This window comes from Nothobranchius furzeri, chromosome 10, assembly GCF_043380555.1.
Source record: "Nothobranchius furzeri strain GRZ-AD chromosome 10, NfurGRZ-RIMD1, whole genome shotgun sequence".
Taxonomy (NCBI): Eukaryota; Metazoa; Chordata; class Actinopteri; order Cyprinodontiformes; family Nothobranchiidae; genus Nothobranchius; species Nothobranchius furzeri.
The window spans coordinates 54,798,771-54,815,141 of record NC_091750.1 but is presented as its reverse complement, the minus strand read 5'-3'; the positions used below and the strand labels follow the sequence as shown (position 1 = coordinate 54,815,141).

Here is a 16,371-nt window from a genome sequence, read left to right as displayed (position 1 = left end):
TTCATCTGTTTACACACTTTCCAGTTTATTCTGCCTCTTGACTCTGGCCTGTTTTTTTCTGTTTGCACTCGTCTTTTCCAGGCATCCCCAAACACAGTCAAAAATACATATAAGTCCTTATTTAGCTATGTTATGATTAGTGTGTAAATGCAGCGGTGCACTTTTTTGTTTTGTAGGAATAATGATGCATCACACGTTTTTGCCAAGTCTGTCTTCTGCCTTCAGAAATAGTCTAAAAACAAACCGTTTGACTGGAGCTGCAGCTCTGATTTTGATTCCAGGTCGTCCCATCTGCTTCCAAACAGCCTCTGTCTGTCTGTGTTGCTTCTCCTTCTCCTCTGATCCTCATGGAGCTGATTATGAATGCATACATCAGCATTCTCACACCGGTTTCACCTTGATTATAATGGGTGTTCTTGTGCTTGTTACATGTTTGCACTGTATCAGGTTGTTGTGCATTCGACTGGAGTGTATTTTTAGCCCACTGCTGTGTGCCTGTAGCGGTGAGGAAAAAGTGCGCCCAGGCCTGATGAAAAGAAAGCGACGAAGCAGACTGAAAACTTGTCTGGTTCACTGCCAGCCACAGTGGAAATTTGTGCTAATGAGTCGTCATTGTTGCTGCTTTGTTAATGATTCTTCACAAGCGTGTATGCTAGTGAACATTTAGAACCCACAGAGCGAAAGAGTAGTGGGATGGCACAACTGTCACTCCATACAAGTGAGGAAGACGACGCGCTTCCTTGAATTACTTGTTTTTCCTTCTGCGGTGACTCATTCATTTCGACCTTCGCTTTTCGCGCCGGCTTACAAAGACGCCGTGGACAGTTTGTCGCATGTGTCAGAACAGTCTGCATGACTAGCTTAATTAACATCTTTTAGTATGTTTTTATCAATCTCAGAAACACAAAATGAAGTTTTAAAAACCAATGCATTTGTCAAACGTATAACAAAATCTGTCAGTTTGTTTTTATTCATTCACTGAGATTCTCTCTTTATAACAAAAAATGTGTTTTGCAAATGACTAGAAACTGTAAAAGTTTTGATCTGACAGCAGTGCGTAGGAGACTCAGACACTCGAATACGAAGGACGGGTGGGTGGGTGGATGAATGGTGTGCCGAGGAAGAAGAAAAGAGGGAGCCGTTGCACAATCCCGATTTGATTTGTGATGTCAGTTTTATTTCTGTGCCCCTTTTTAGCATCCAGAGTCTTCAAGTTGGCAAACGCAGACAAACATGCACGCGCACATGCATACACGCACACGCGCTCCCCATTAGTGTCATGCACACTCTTATCTCTGGGTAGGTGAGTCGGATAATCTCATGACTCGCCTGACCTCCTCTGTACTCCCCGCCTGTAGTGGCAGTAGATTGGTTCAGGAGGCTGAGTGGGGGTGGGGATGGGAGGCGTCTGCTGCTGCAGCAGTTATACATGGTTTATATAACCTTAGCAGAAGAGGCAGGATGAGAGGAGCAGGATGGACAAAAAGGGCAAGGAGTTTAACACCCCCTCCCAAAAATATAAATAAATAGATATATGCAAAAATATGTATGAACAGATAATAAAACTAACATTTTAAAGAGCAGGTGCACTGAGAAACCATGAAAACCATCAGTCCCTCGGAGTTTAACATGCAGTTTGGACATGAAAACAGTCTCCTACACCTACCTCTTGCATTAGCTTCTGATAGAAAATAGATGGTGAAACTCCAGAATTTGAAAAACTGGACAGATCTACATCACACTGTCACTTAACATTCATGGACTCACCCATCTTGAGTCTCAATGGGGAAGGCTGTTCGTGGTTTAGCTTCCAGGAAATGGCATAGAACATCTCAACTAGCAGAAGCTAACTGTTAGCGTTAGCAACTCTCCAACACAGCAGAACTCTTTCAGGCTTGTGTTATTTGTGGAGATAAAACATCAACGTTGCAGATTAACTAGAGTCAGTGGTAGAGTATCGTTGCTGTTGGCCAATCAGAGACGAGATTTCCAAATATCAGGAAATAAGACTTCACATCCTGTCATATTCTACCACTTTCTCCTCCGGCCGACTTCTACATCCTCAAACAGGTGCACCAGAGCTTTTTTTACCCCAGAGAACGACTTGCAAGGCATTCATTCCTACTAGAGACCTCTGCAAATGTATTAAAATATGAGTGAAGTTGACCTTTAATTCACTAATCTTACTTTAAATATACATATTTTTACATTTTCATGTGGAAGAGAGAAAAGAGTTGTGACAAATCTAAACAAAAGAGTATTTTGTGAATAAATAGGTTGCAGTGAATGGGTTGCAGGTCCCACCATCTAACTGGGATATGTGTGTGCAACATGAATAGAATAGACTTTATTGTAATTGCTCATGGCAATTAAATTACAGATGCTTCGCCATCAACAGTGCACAAGACGATAAGTAACAATAAATATCAAAACTATAAAGGACTAAAAACAATTAAACATTTAGCAAAACACCAAGAAAGTGCAGTGCAAACCAGTGATTCAGATCTGCTAAAACAACAATTTAAAAAGATTTAAAACAGATTAATCCACATTACTGATGGGGATGTGGGGGTTGAATGGTGCTGTTGTGCTGAATGTTCTGATGGCCCAAGGGAAGAAGCTGTTGGAAAGTCTGGTGGTATGTGATTTAGCAGACCTGTAGCAGCGTCCTGAGGGCAACAGGTCAAACAGGCAGTGGGCAGGATGAGTGGAGTCATGGAGGATGGCAGTGGTTCTCTTCAGGCAGCGGGTTCTGGAGATGGCGAGGGATGGCAGGGAGCAGCCAATAATCCTCTGGGCGGTGTTTATTGTCCTCTGAACAGACTTCCTGTCCTCAGCTGTGGAGCCTGGATACCACACACTCAGAGTAGGTGAAGGTGCGCTCCACGGAGCAGTGGTAGAAAGCCAGCAGCAGTTTCTGATCCAAGCCACACCTTCTCAAGACCTGGAGAAAGAGCAGCAGCTGCTGAGCCTTTTTAACCAGAGCTCTGGTGTTGGCAGACCAGGACAGGTCAGCAGAGATGGTGGTGCCAAGGAACCTGATGGAGGGGACACAGTCCACGTGCTCTCCATTTATGAGGAGTGCGTGACGGTGCCTTCTGAAATCCAGGATGAGCTCTTTTGCTTTTTGTACATTCAGTGTGAGGTTGTTATCTGAGCACCACTTTGACGGATTCTGCCTGGGCTCATGGTTGTGCTTTAAAACAAATGTTTTTTTCTACGAAGATGTCATGAATTACAGCTAAAGGTGGATGATACCAAGATATTAGATCATAAAGGAAATTAACCCACGTTTCAGTTTTTTCAGATGTCATTTAGTCTGAAAGTCTGTTTTTTTTTCATAGAGCCTTGATAATTTTTCTTCCATGCTCTGAGGCCTGACACTGTCTGATCTATCCTAAAATATACCCCGTGCAGGGAAACCGTAGTCGTGCATTTACACTTTTCTAATATGTAGTAAGTATTTGGTGCTTGGATCAGAAGGCTTTACTATGTTTAACTAGCTAGAAGAGCTACCACAATGATAGAATTTCAAACTGTGATAGAGAACATCGCTTGATATAGATTTTGATAATATGTGGACAGAAAAGTTATGAATTACTAATAATTAATATTGTGGTTTTATTTGTTTTCACTGCATTACTGATTCATATTTTATTGTTTTTGTTTAAAACTATGTAGGAGTTCAAATTTGTAATGTCACAAATATTATTTAAATAATTTAAAGTGGTAAAAACATTCTCTCACTTTAGTATTCGTGCTAATGCTCTTAAGACTTTCTTTTTGTTATGCTTTTATTCTAAATATCCCCAGAAAAAAAGCCACTTTACTCTTGTGCCCCCCTCTTACTTTCCACACCCACATGTTAATCTAAAGCTTTGATCTTATTAAAAAAAACGTGGCTTGCATCTTTTCCCATCGCTGTAATTACTACAGTAAATGATTTCCCAGCAATGCGGCAGGTCAGCCCGGTTCAGACGGGTTCTCCATAGTGACTAGAGAAACTCTGTTTGTCTTAGACTGTCATTAAAGCAGCTCGTCATTGTGGAACATCACGGTACTGAGAAAACACACTTAAGACACTAAGTTCATGAGCGGACTTTAAATTGAACGTATTGACAAAGGAATAACAAATGTCCCAATTGAGGCACAGATAGTTTCGATTTACATTATGCCAGCACATGTTCAGGCACAAAAAGAGACGTGTCTGTTGGGACGAGGATACCAACCCAGAGACATAATTGGAAGCACACTGTCCACTCAGAATACATTTACCTGTACACAAACACACATTAAACCCAGTTTAGAAGAAGATGAGGCAGGAAAGGGCGATGGTATGCAACCGTCTAGTTTGTGCTTATTCTTGTTTTACCTTTAGTTCCTTCTGATAAAAGGGTGGTTGTTATGTGTGCATGTGTTACACTCATAGCAGTAAGTGTGTCATGAATGTGTGGCACTGATTGTGGGTTTGACAGTTTTTCTGCATTTTTATCCATTTCGGAGGCTTTGCTAATGAGGCTTGACCGGGTTTTTAGACGGTTTAGTGCTTAACTAAAGTACAAAGTTCTTAAAGCAAAACTTTATAATCACACATTTTATAGAAATTCATGCAGTTGCTTATTTATAAAGTTAAGCAGACATAAAATAATACTCCTGCCAAAAGTGTCCAAGGTTGCACTTGCAGTGCTACAGCTAGCTCCTGCTGCTTCTGCTGCTAGTATTGGCAAACAACCATAAAATATGTTAATATGCAAAATGGTGTTTGCATAGACAGATAGGAAATTTCTGAGATTAGCGTTGTTTCAGGACAGCAGTTAATATGCTGGTCTTGGACCACTTTAGATTAGCCTCGTCAGTCCAGTTGGAGCTAATCCATCTCTCCAAACTGAGGTTCAAAGTGCTATTGCTGGTAAAATATTAATTGTTCATAACCTTTCCACAGACACCCACTTCAAAGATTTGACCTACATTTATTGCTCAGCATATGAACAAATGTGTGTGGTGAAAAAAGGGAATTTATGAACGTTTTATTCAAACTCCATACTGAGGTTCATTAGTATCAGAGTTTGTGTCAAACCTTGGGTCAGCACCATAGAATTGTTTTAAATCAAACTGGTGCAGTTTGGGTGATTGGGCGAATATGCCAACCATTGGTGATAGCTTGACCCCTTCACCAATTGTTATTTTTACAAGCAATTTTTGTATGCCTTTGAATTAGTCTTACAGATGGGAAATTACAAGTCCTTCTGCAGCATTCAATCTATGTAAACATACTTATTAAACATCTCTTACTCGGGATAACCAACACAGGAGAAGACTTATTAAACATTGTTAGAAAGCTAGAATTATTGTGATTCCAAAGATGTATGCCAATCAAGAATACAACTATAACTGCTGTGACAGTAAACACTTTGTGAAATCCCTCAGATAGCCAAACATCCACACAGAACCAGTAAAAGTGCTCCAATAAAGTTGTCCACTAGTCTTGTTGGTAGATAGATAGATAGATAGATAGATAGATAGATAGATAGATAGATAATCCAACATGCACAATCCAACAAAATATACTGCTGAAAACATAAAAAAAATTTCCTTCCAATGCATTTCTTTCTCATCATAACCTCTATAAGCATCCTCATATTACCTTCAAAATTTTGAGTGACATCTTACCTGAACCAATACACGAAGGCTTGCCCCCTCTGCCGAGGTTAAATATTCAACTGTTGGCTGATAGTACAGAAGTGCTGTCCCCTATTCTCATGTGAAGCGCAAATCAATTGTGGCATGGTATTTTGTTGATTGCGAATAGCCAATGAAATTCAAAAAACAACTATCAAACATGAGGAACTCTCATGGCCTGCTTCCACAAGTAACCATTGTGGTTAGTTGATCAGTGTGTGTCAGGCCCATAATACATCTAAACACCACCAGCGCAAATATAAGGCCTATCATGAGTATTTGGAAAAATTGTATAAATCACTGAACCTTAAGCGTACTCGGTAGAGAAGCTAAAAATATCCATCATTTACAATTTGACCAGGAGTAAATTCTCCGTGTTGTTGACTAGCTCAGTCTCAAACAACGTAATCCTCTTCCTGTATTTACTTCTGTTAGTCCCACCCACAGACGCATTTGACCAATCAGCAGCTGGAACCTCTTCTCCTGGTTTGTATGACACACTCCAATTCACTTGAGTTTTCTCTGTGAGAAGAAGCCACAAGAAAAGGTGACAAGTTGACAAACTCCTCAACAAATTTGAACCCTTAATGCAGGGTTTTTCCTGGCTCAAATTGAGGCAGAGGTGGTACCATCCTGACCAGGCGCCAGCACATGCATACTCGGTGCATACCACTGCCTCACTTTTTTCAACGCAACATATTTTTTCGTTAAGTGTTCTAATCTAAGCTTCTGTTGATTAATTGAACACTCCATTTGACAACGTTTCAAGTGAAACAAAACTGGTTTGCTGCTAAAAATATGAAATAAAACAACAAAATGATCAGGCTGAAATAACAAGACTCTTATTATTAAAGGCTCAATAATATGCATTAGATTGGTGTTTAGTTCCCTTTTTCCATCTGATATTTATAGTTAAAATATTTTTAAATATCTGACCTACATTTCAGTAACATTTTAGGTTTGTAGTAATAACACTCATCTTAGTAAAAATAACACATAAATATATCCAGTAAAATATAATGAATTTCATTAACATGCATTTGTATTGAAAATGGTAATAACATTTAATTTCTGCTGCTAACAACGTAATGGTGACATGTCTATTATGTACAGGTTGGCAATAATCCAGTTAAAACTATGTTCAAAGATAGAAGCGTTTGTGAATTATATACTCCAACGGCTTGCTGTACTTCCAGCTCCAGTGTGTGGAGCAGACTTGTAACAGTAATGTGACTTGAATCTGCAGCGGTTCTGATCCGTAGCGCTGCAGGATGCAGAATAAACAGGATGGTGGGGACTTTTCATCCGCTTGTAGAGTTTAGTCTTTCTTAGTTTTACGATCATCATATATTTTTCTGTGCGCCACTTGATCATGAGACTGCTACCCGTTAGCTTTAGCATTAGCCAATCTGTGTGTAGCTGCACTTTTGATCCCAAACTTTGGACTGGTTCTGCCTTTGCTGGTTCCTTTATTTTCCTCCACTGCATCCAGATTACCACACTGTGCGCCAGTAAAAAGCGTTTTTCTTACACATAGCTTAATTTTGTTCAATAAAGTTCTGGGGAATATAGTAATTCAAAGATGTTGCACCACTGCTATGTTTAAAAATAGACAGACAAGCACAGACAGCGTTTTTCGTCCCACTGTACAGCCCTGCTCTGATATGGAAGAGCCTGGGGGGAAATCAGGACGTCAGTAGCACCAGCCATAGATATGTACCAACTAGTGAGAAAAGCAATTTTTCATCTTATTCTGCAGCAGTTTTGGCGCTTTTCAGTGCACCGCTGATACAGTGCCCCGGTAGTGGTGCAGCGCTGCAACTACAGTTAAAATAACATCCATATAGCTTAAATGGTAAATGGCCTGTATTTGATATAGCGCCTTCTAGAGTCCTGAAACCCCCCAAGGCGCTTTACAACACAATCAGTCATTCACCCATTCACACACACATTCACACACTGGTGGGGATGAGCTACAATGTAGCCACAGCTGCCCTGGGGCGCACTGACAGAGGCGAGGCTGCCGAGCACTGGCGCCACCGGTCCCTCCGACCACCACCAGCAGGCAATGTGGGTTAAGTGTCTTGCCCAAGGACACAACGACAGCGACAGACTGAGCGGGTCTCGAACCTGCGACCTTCCGATTGCGAGGCGGGCTCTTAACTCCTGTGCCACCATCGCCCCAGATCAGAATGAAATCAGGCTGGGGTGGCACAAATTTAGCTGGAGGCGGCCGCCACGCAAATTTGAACGCAGGAAAAACCCTGCCTTAATGCACACCCTTAAGTCTCATTTATCCATCTTAACCATCTTATGCTGTTAAAAAAAGACAAAATATCTAACCCAGTTCGCAGCTAATGCTGTGTGATTTCCTAAACTTGTCTGTCAAAATTCATGCTGGTAGTATCACACATACTCCCACTTCTCAGGCAGTGTTTGAGCAGCCTAGAGGGAGCTTTCACAGATCGAGTAACTCAGCATCTTCGCTTTAATCTGATCAAAGATGCATGGAATTATCAATAGAAAACACATGAGAGCATGCCTGTTTACTATGAATAGCTTGCAATGTAAAGTAGGTAATCATAAATCCTGATTAGCTGCAACAGCGAAACCTTTTGTGAAACCAAGAGTATCGGTGACAATTCTGTTGTGCTGCGGCTGCAAACTTTGCTTGTGAACAGCTGGACAGAAATAAAACAAAGAAGGCCTCATTCACTGGCCTGAACTCCAAGATGCTCAGCTTTCAATCCGATCAAGCATCTGTGAAACCCATCCAGTCCATGAGGGCTTCTTCCCACAACACACACACAACATAAAGGTCACCACTCAGTGTTCTGATTGGTCGGAGCTATTTCAGAGGCATAAAGGTGACTTTCATGATATTAGACAGCCGGTTAGGTAGCAGACTGTAGTTTTCTTTATTTGTGGTGTCAGGTTGTCTAAGAATAAACTCCACCAAACCTGATTGCTATTGAGGCTGATATTTGTGGAAGAAAGGAAGAGCAGTTAAAGGTTGTGGTTCTTTAAGTTTCAAGATTCAGTCATCTCTGTTCTGAGGTCAGAGGGTGTGGTTTGCACTTTTCGTGCAGGAGTATTAAGAGTATTTTGTTTGGGTTCACTGAGCTAAGATTCTTAAATGTGTCCTTAGTGCACTCACTTGTAGAACAAGCCATTTATTTTTAGGCTTCATTTTGTTCAAAGATAATAGATTTCTACTTTTTGATCCACGTCATGCCATCTTTGGGACTCTTAGAAAAAAAACTCCCCCAATAACCTTCCCTCCTCTGAATAAACGATCTGCAAAATGGTATGGTTGTATATTTAGCAGTAAGAAATGGTCAAAGATAAAAGATTTGCATTCAGAATCTCTCACAATTTGAGCCTGGCTTTAAGGGATCATGACTCGTTCACTGTTAGGATGAAGAAACATCTTATCTGGATGTCTCGCAAGACCCGACACTGCTGCTCTGCTTGGTTCCAGTCCGGTTTACATAAGCAGGTGTCAGCTTTCCAACCGCCAAGCGTTGGAAGTCGTTTGAAAATAGGATTGGGGCTGGGTCTTGGTCAACGAGACGAACAGATCAGCAGGTTTGCTCTTTTTCAGACTTTGAACTTGAGTCTGAAATGGAAGTCAACAAACTGGAGTATGAGTTAAATGAAGCTGCAGCTTCTGCATCAGAACAGAGATAAATATAGAACAAAGTTCAGAAATAATTATCAAGCTTAGTTACATGGTTGTGCTGCGCATACCTCCCAAAACAAACAAACCAAAGGCAACTAAAGCCTGTTGAACACGGTGAAATTCCTGTCCTGAATTATCGAGCTGTCGCTCCTCAGATGCCCTCGTTTCACATGCTGATGCTCCACCTACACCGGAGTTAGTATTGGTAGATTTTAAATCTTTACGTGTTTTAGTTATCTTAATTATGAGAGGAATAAAAAAAAACATTTACAATTGTGTATACAATTTTCTTGAGGGGATTTAGGCATGAGCTAACTCAGATTATCAAACAATTACAGGCGTAGTCTGAGATTTAAAGCTTAACTCCTGCCCAGAAATCTGATGATCGTAATTCTGTTTGGCTTTTTTGCTTTCACACCAGTGAGAAGGCAAACACTGAGCTCATCAGAATTAAATAAACTATTAATTGTGTCATATTTAAAAAAGGGGGACTTTTTTGGAAACAAGACTTCACTCCACCCTGCTGAAACATCATCAAATGTTTTGCTCGAAATATGAATAAAATATGATTTTAGTTATTTTATTTAGGTTTTTGCAAACCAAATGTCATACTTCTATCCTTACCTGTAAACTTATCACACTGTCTTCTGTTTTTCTCTGTGTTCTGTATAAAATTCAGTTCATCACCCAGAACCGGCGAGAGCAGCAGCAGCAATGTTACGGTGGCCGGCCCATCTAAACCCAGCGGGCAGAGCCATAAGATCTGTCTGGTGTGCTCAGACGAAGCTTCTGGATGCCACTATGGAGTGGTAACCTGTGGCAGCTGCAAGGTGTTCTTCAAGAGGGCTGTCGAAGGTTGGTCTCACTCGTCTTCTAGTCCATTTTCCCATTATGAGCCACTGATTGCTTCAGATGTGACACACCATGGATGATCCATATCCATGAAAGATTAAAGGGATATTCCACCCCAATGTTCAATATCTTAGCTATATTTTACAGTGTTACATAGACAGGAATAAGTATTTTGTAGCCAGCCTAGTCATTCTCCCATTTGGCAGTATTCTGCTAGCTTTAGCTTAGCATAAACAATGTAAGGGAATGGTAACAACTAGCATTTAGTGTAAAAAAAAAAGTCATCAAAATAACTCAATAATGATCCTATATATTTTTTTGTGGTAATCCCAATAATCATATCAATGGCAAATGAAAATAATAAGTAACACGAAGGAATTACAGGAGCCGTTTTAGACTGGGCTACATTACGACAAACAAATGGTAAATTGATAAATGACATGTAAGTGAAATAGCGCAAGAACCATTTTCTTGCATTACAAATGTAAAGTACTCAAACTACGATAGTGAAACCTCAGTGCAACTCACGCAATTGTGTCTACAGAAGTAGCGGTCTTTTTGGGCCACTGCGCCTTGTCCTTGCACCTTACAGCGGTGCTTTGTTGGCACGTAGTCTCGAGTCTAAATCAGCTCCTGTAATTCCTTTTTGTTACTATTTTCGTTTGCAGTCGATATAATTATTGAGGTCACCAAGAAAAAAAGAATCATTATTGAATCATTTTCTTTACCATTTCACACGAAATGCTAATGGTTACCTTTCACTTACGTTGTTTATGCTAAGCTAAAGCTAACAGAATACTGCCAGATTAGCAGAATGACTGGGCTGGTTACAAAATGATTTACCCACTTATCTAACTCTGGGGAATATGGAAACAGATTAATTTTAATTTTGAGGTAGAATATCCCTTTTTAACATTTACAGAATTCCATAGTTTCACGTGTTCATTCCATAGTTTTTAAGCTGTAGAAACTTTGAATATTTTGTAATATTCAACTTTAAAACAGAAAAAAGGGTACTTGTATGTTTTTGAAGTTTAGAGTAATAGTTTTTTTCTTTAGATCTTCCTACTTTTCTTTTTCCCCTTTCATGTTTGACCTGTGCTAAAGGTGAAAATACTTAAACGTGATTTTAACCAATGAAAACTTCCAGAGTAAAGGGCCCTGTCCAAAAGTATCACCACTTCTATAAATCATACATTTTCACAATACCGTCTTATCAGGGATATTATATGGAACTTCTCATGTGGGCTTTCACTTCCTTTTCTGCACAGATGTTACATCTTCTAAGAGAGTATTCATTCCTTGTCACAGGCAAATAGTTTGTGCATAAAGATGATTTTCTTGAATCATAAAATCTTGAGATTGGAACAAAGAGAACTGCTTTTGGCAAATGAAAAGTACTTGTGCTTGAAGCCGTTTTGTCTTGGATTTCTCTGCCTCTGTCTCTGTGTTTTTTGCCATTTTCTTTTCGTGTACAAGCTGTTTCTGCTAATGTGGTATCATTACTTTCTGAAGGTTTCATTACTCTCAATTGATCACTTGTACTCGTCAGCTCTCGGCACAAGAGCCTTGATGGACAATAAACAAGCTGCTTTCTAATTCTAATTGACCTGATCCTGACACAGTACTCTATGCAAACAGATTAAATATACGAATCTCCTGCTTTTTGTTGATTTCTCCAGTTTAGATAAGATTGCCTGGTTCTTATGTCTTTCTCTTTTGTTTAGTGCATCTGTTTCCTCTTTTAGCAGTAACTACTGCTGTTAGTGAAGCAACAGCTGGTGTGCAAGCATGCTGTCAGTAAATCATTGCTCTTAATGTTGCAGGATTATTGGACTTCTGCAGCAGGATAATAACATGGCAATTTTTTAATAGAAGTCAGAAACATGTCAAACAATAACTTTGCTGGTTTTGATTCAAGTATGTAAGAGTGCTTACTGAAAGTTGTCAAATTTTGCTAAATTTATGTTCTGGACTCGTGATTTAATGTTTTTTTACAGTCAAAAATGCTCCATCTTAACCCAAATTTTCTATTGTTTTGACAAATTATTCCACAGAATATTAAAATTATGATTGGAATAATCTTTCAAGTATTCAGAGTCCTTGTTTTGATGCTTTAGTCTCTTTAGTACTGATTTGTGCGTGTCAAATTTAAGAACAAAGCCAGGAAGTTGAGAAACCTGTCTGTAAACCTGCATTACAGAGTTGTCAAAGCTCAGATCTGAGGAAAGGTGCAAGAATATTTCTGCAGCACTCAAACATCTACAGACGTCCTTGTTAACAAGCCACTGGTCATCAAGCAGTACCTGTATGGCAAAACTGAAACTCAAGCTATTCCAATACTCCTAAAGAGTGCACAAGAAAACATTTCCCACATCGCTTCCAGCATTGCTGGCTGGGAAAAGATCCACGTATGTAGCATTCCTAACCTAACGCCATTACCAAGAGCTTCTCAGTTTCTCAGATTTTGGTCAGAGTTCATATTTTGCAAAGAAAACATGCACTTCAAAGAAAACAAAAAGAAAAACCGCCTGAATCTAAACTCAACTGAGCATTTTAGGGAGTCCTGAACTGACTTGCAACAGCCTGGCTGAGCCTGAACCACTCTGTCGAGAAGAACGAGGAAGTACCACCAAATGAATGCCAAAATACTGAGGAAAGGGTCTGAGTACTCAAAAAGAAAAATGTTCCTTTCTCAGCAAACAAAAGGACTAAATTCAAATTTTGTGGAAGCTAATGTAATAAAAAGGTCTGAAAATTCTCTTTTGACTGTAAAAACAACATTTTAGTATTCCGATATCTGCTACATTGCAGCTTGTACACTTGCATGATTGTTTTTACTGGCATTTAAAACATGTAGTGCTGGTGTAATCACCGAGAAGTGTAGCTTTTATTTTGAAAAGAACACTAGCACTGTGAAAAGTTACGTGTGTCATTTTTGTTTTTCTCCCCCCCACCCACCTTTCTGTTCTCTGCTCCTTATCTGTATGGTGAAGGATGGAGAGCACGACAAAACACAGATGGTAAATAAATGCACTTTTAATAACAGCAATAATAATTATGAGTTTAATGAACATACTGTCACATCTGATTTGCTCCTCTCCCTGTCTAGACACAAAAACATTCTTCCTCTGCAAACTTTTGTTAATGCATGTCGACTTTCTGAACTGGTGATTCAAATCAACATCACTTGCTTGTGGATGATTATTGTGCTCTTTGGTTTCTGCCTGGAATGCTTCACGTTGTTCTCCTCGCAGGTGGTAGATCCCCAAATTGCTCTCTCACAGTTTCACTTGAGATTTCTGCATTTAGTCCACTTGTGAGATCTGCCTCCTTTTGGTCGTGTTCAGGTGTCTGCTAGTTTTTTACATGATGTTTGCGTATTTGCTTACATAGTGGCACAGATTAGTTGCATCACATTGTCAATATTACTTTGCTGATTCAATTCTCCTTTTTATAAAAAATCTGTTACAACTCTGAATTTCATCACAGGATTTCAACAGCTTGGTGTTTCCCAAGTATTTCCTGCATTGCAATTTTTTTTTCATCTCATCATTGAGCAGTTTATGTGGGTTTGGTTCCAAACATTAGGCTGTTGCTGTTTCATATAGACACAATTCCACCTGAACAAGGAAATTAAGTGCAATTATTTAAAGTGACTGTGTGCATTTTCCCTGGCGATAGGGGGCAGTACATACCTAAATCATTGCAAGCAAGCAGTATTTTTGTGTTTGAGTAAGACCTTACCAACGGATGGCCATTAGGGTCAAAAATCCCTGGGAGTGCAACCTCCAGCAAAATGGCAAGCACCTTTCATCACTGACGAGTGAGGAGGTAAATGTATAAAACGGTAATCATGAATTTTCAAAAATTTTCTAACAGTTTGTTACTAATCAGTAAATGGCTTGTCCTCACTGGCTCCCATAGAAAGAAACATAGTGTCTAATATGGCATCGCCCAGAGACTTAGACCTGCTCCCGTGTATTTTAGACCCAATTTTTATGGTTATATGTTACCAAGACAACGCGATAGGCTGGCAACCTGTCCAGGGTGTACCCCGCCTGTTTGCCCGAAGACTTCTGGAGATAGGCACCAGCCCCCCCCATGACCCTGCGTGGATAAGCGAGTAAAAAAAATGGATGGATGGATGTTTCAATTGATGAAGTGGAAAACGAAGCAATTAAGGATTTCAAAATATATCAGCATTTAATAGTTGATTAGTTCATTGCGATAAAGTCCTAATTTTATTTTAAAAAGTCTTAAAGGTATTACATTTCATTTTGAGATCCCTGCAAATACTTTGCATTAGTAAGGGTTCTCTCTTTTTTTTTCCACACAAGTCAGATTAAGACAAAGTACCATATGCTCCAATTCATTAGGATTCTAATTAATACATTTCATATTTTCTTGCAATTGATGTTCAAATGTTGGTTTAACAATCAAGACGCGTGCCATGCTGCTCATTTTACTTTTTTCTGAGTAATTTCTGTTGAAGAGAACAACCTGGATCAGATTTAAACTACTTTTTTGTCAAAAAGGCAGAGAGAAAACCACTTCATTCTAGTTTTGGTTAATAAACTAAAAAGAGGTACTTTATAAAACTGGAGTTGAAGGGCTTCTTGTTAGCAGATCAGGGCCGGATAAGGGACTCAGCTGGCGTAGTTGACACCACAGATGGCTGTTTACGTTACTGTTTGTAATGACATCCTGTTACATCACTGATGGCTGTAAGTGGCAGCCCTATCCTCGTTTTGTCTCCACACCAACATCCATGCCGACTCAGGTCCATTCTGTCTAGAATGTGAAAAATGTTTAGTATTAAATATATTATTATAGTTTAATTATAGACACAATGAAGCTTGGGGCCAAGTAATGAAAAGATCAGCTTTGCTTATACACATTCATGCTAAAATCTACAGATTTGTTTCTTTTTAGGTAAAATTAAAGGATGTGTTGACTCCATCCAGACTCCAGAGTACATTTGGTTTTGGCATCATTGAGCTAATTTAATAATTTGCTTAGTGTGCCAGATTCTGTTTGCTGGTGATTTTGTCAGTTAAGGTTAGCTTTGTTTGGTATTCACAGTTAAAGGTACACTAAGTAACTTTGTTATATTATTAAACGACTTTCATGAACCAGTAGGTGCTAAAATGACCCTTTACAGTCACTTTCAACCTCGAATACTGCCTTTGGAACTTGAGTTTTCGCAATGTCACGTATCTTGCAAAAAGCAGGAGGCTTTACAGCAATCCATATGTATACCTCAGAGCCATAGCTGTTAAGATTCCAGTTATAGTTGGGGAAACTCCTGTATTTTACCCATTTCCTGCCATCTTCCCGGAATAGTAATTTCCCTGAAAATTCATGTGTTATATTGACTGAAAAAATTCTGTCCTCACTTCTCCATTCTCACAGAGACCAGAACTATAGCGCAGGAAAGAGTTATCTGAAAGGCGAGCGCTCCTAGAAAAAAAAAACAATCAAATTTGATGCAGACCTCATGATAGTGCTCTTGTGTTTATAAATGTAACGTTAACGTATGGTCAGTTGGCTTAAAAACACGAGTACACAGCGAGGAAGAGTGGAAAACGGTTCGTTTTTACAACAGCATTTTAGAACGGACACCAGAGGGTGTTAAAGCAAACCAAATCTGCCTACTGTCCCTTAAAAATGAAAAGTTTGAAATTACATGACAGAAATGCATATTCCCTGCCCCATTTCATGCCAGACTCTTGAACATTTTTTAGCCCTTTTTATCAAACATCAAAATAATGTCATACAAAAACTACTGTTATATCAGCTACCAGACAAAATTGCAGTTCAGTTTCTGTTAAACTAAGTCAAGCTGAGCCATTTTTGTGCTCCTTGGGTTAGTTTGTGTGATAGGATTATTAGTTTTACTCATTAATGTTCAAACGTCTTGCCTGTGATTGGCTAGCAGCAACTCGAGTCTTGCGCTGCCTTCGTTAACCAACCTCGGAACCAAAATGTCTTCAGAGATTCAGCTATGTTTATCTGATCCTGAGTCAATCGGTCGACCTTAATTTATTTAGCACCTTCCACTGCCTTTGCAGGAGCCCAAGGCGCTGAACATAAAATACCCTGAAAACATGAAGAGCAGCAAAAAGGAGATAAAAGCAACGTATTAAATGTAAAAA

At 39.5% G+C, this 16,371-nt stretch overlaps 1 protein-coding gene across 2 annotated transcripts in view; it reads left to right on the top strand.

Moving 5' to 3' along the window:
• Window positions 1–16,371, top strand: part of LOC107386710 (glucocorticoid receptor) — a 78,624-nt gene that overhangs the window by 38,236 nt on the left and 24,017 nt on the right. Inside the window, exons 3-4 of one of the 2 annotated variants that reach the window (XM_015961277.3) lie at window positions 10,041–10,216; window positions 13,210–13,236. In XM_015961277.3, coding sequence (XP_015816763.3) covers window positions 10,041–10,216; window positions 13,210–13,236 — 203 coding nt within the window. The remainder of the gene's footprint in view (window positions 1–10,040; window positions 10,217–13,209; window positions 13,237–16,371) is intronic. The other variant, XM_015961278.3, reaches the window with a different exon arrangement.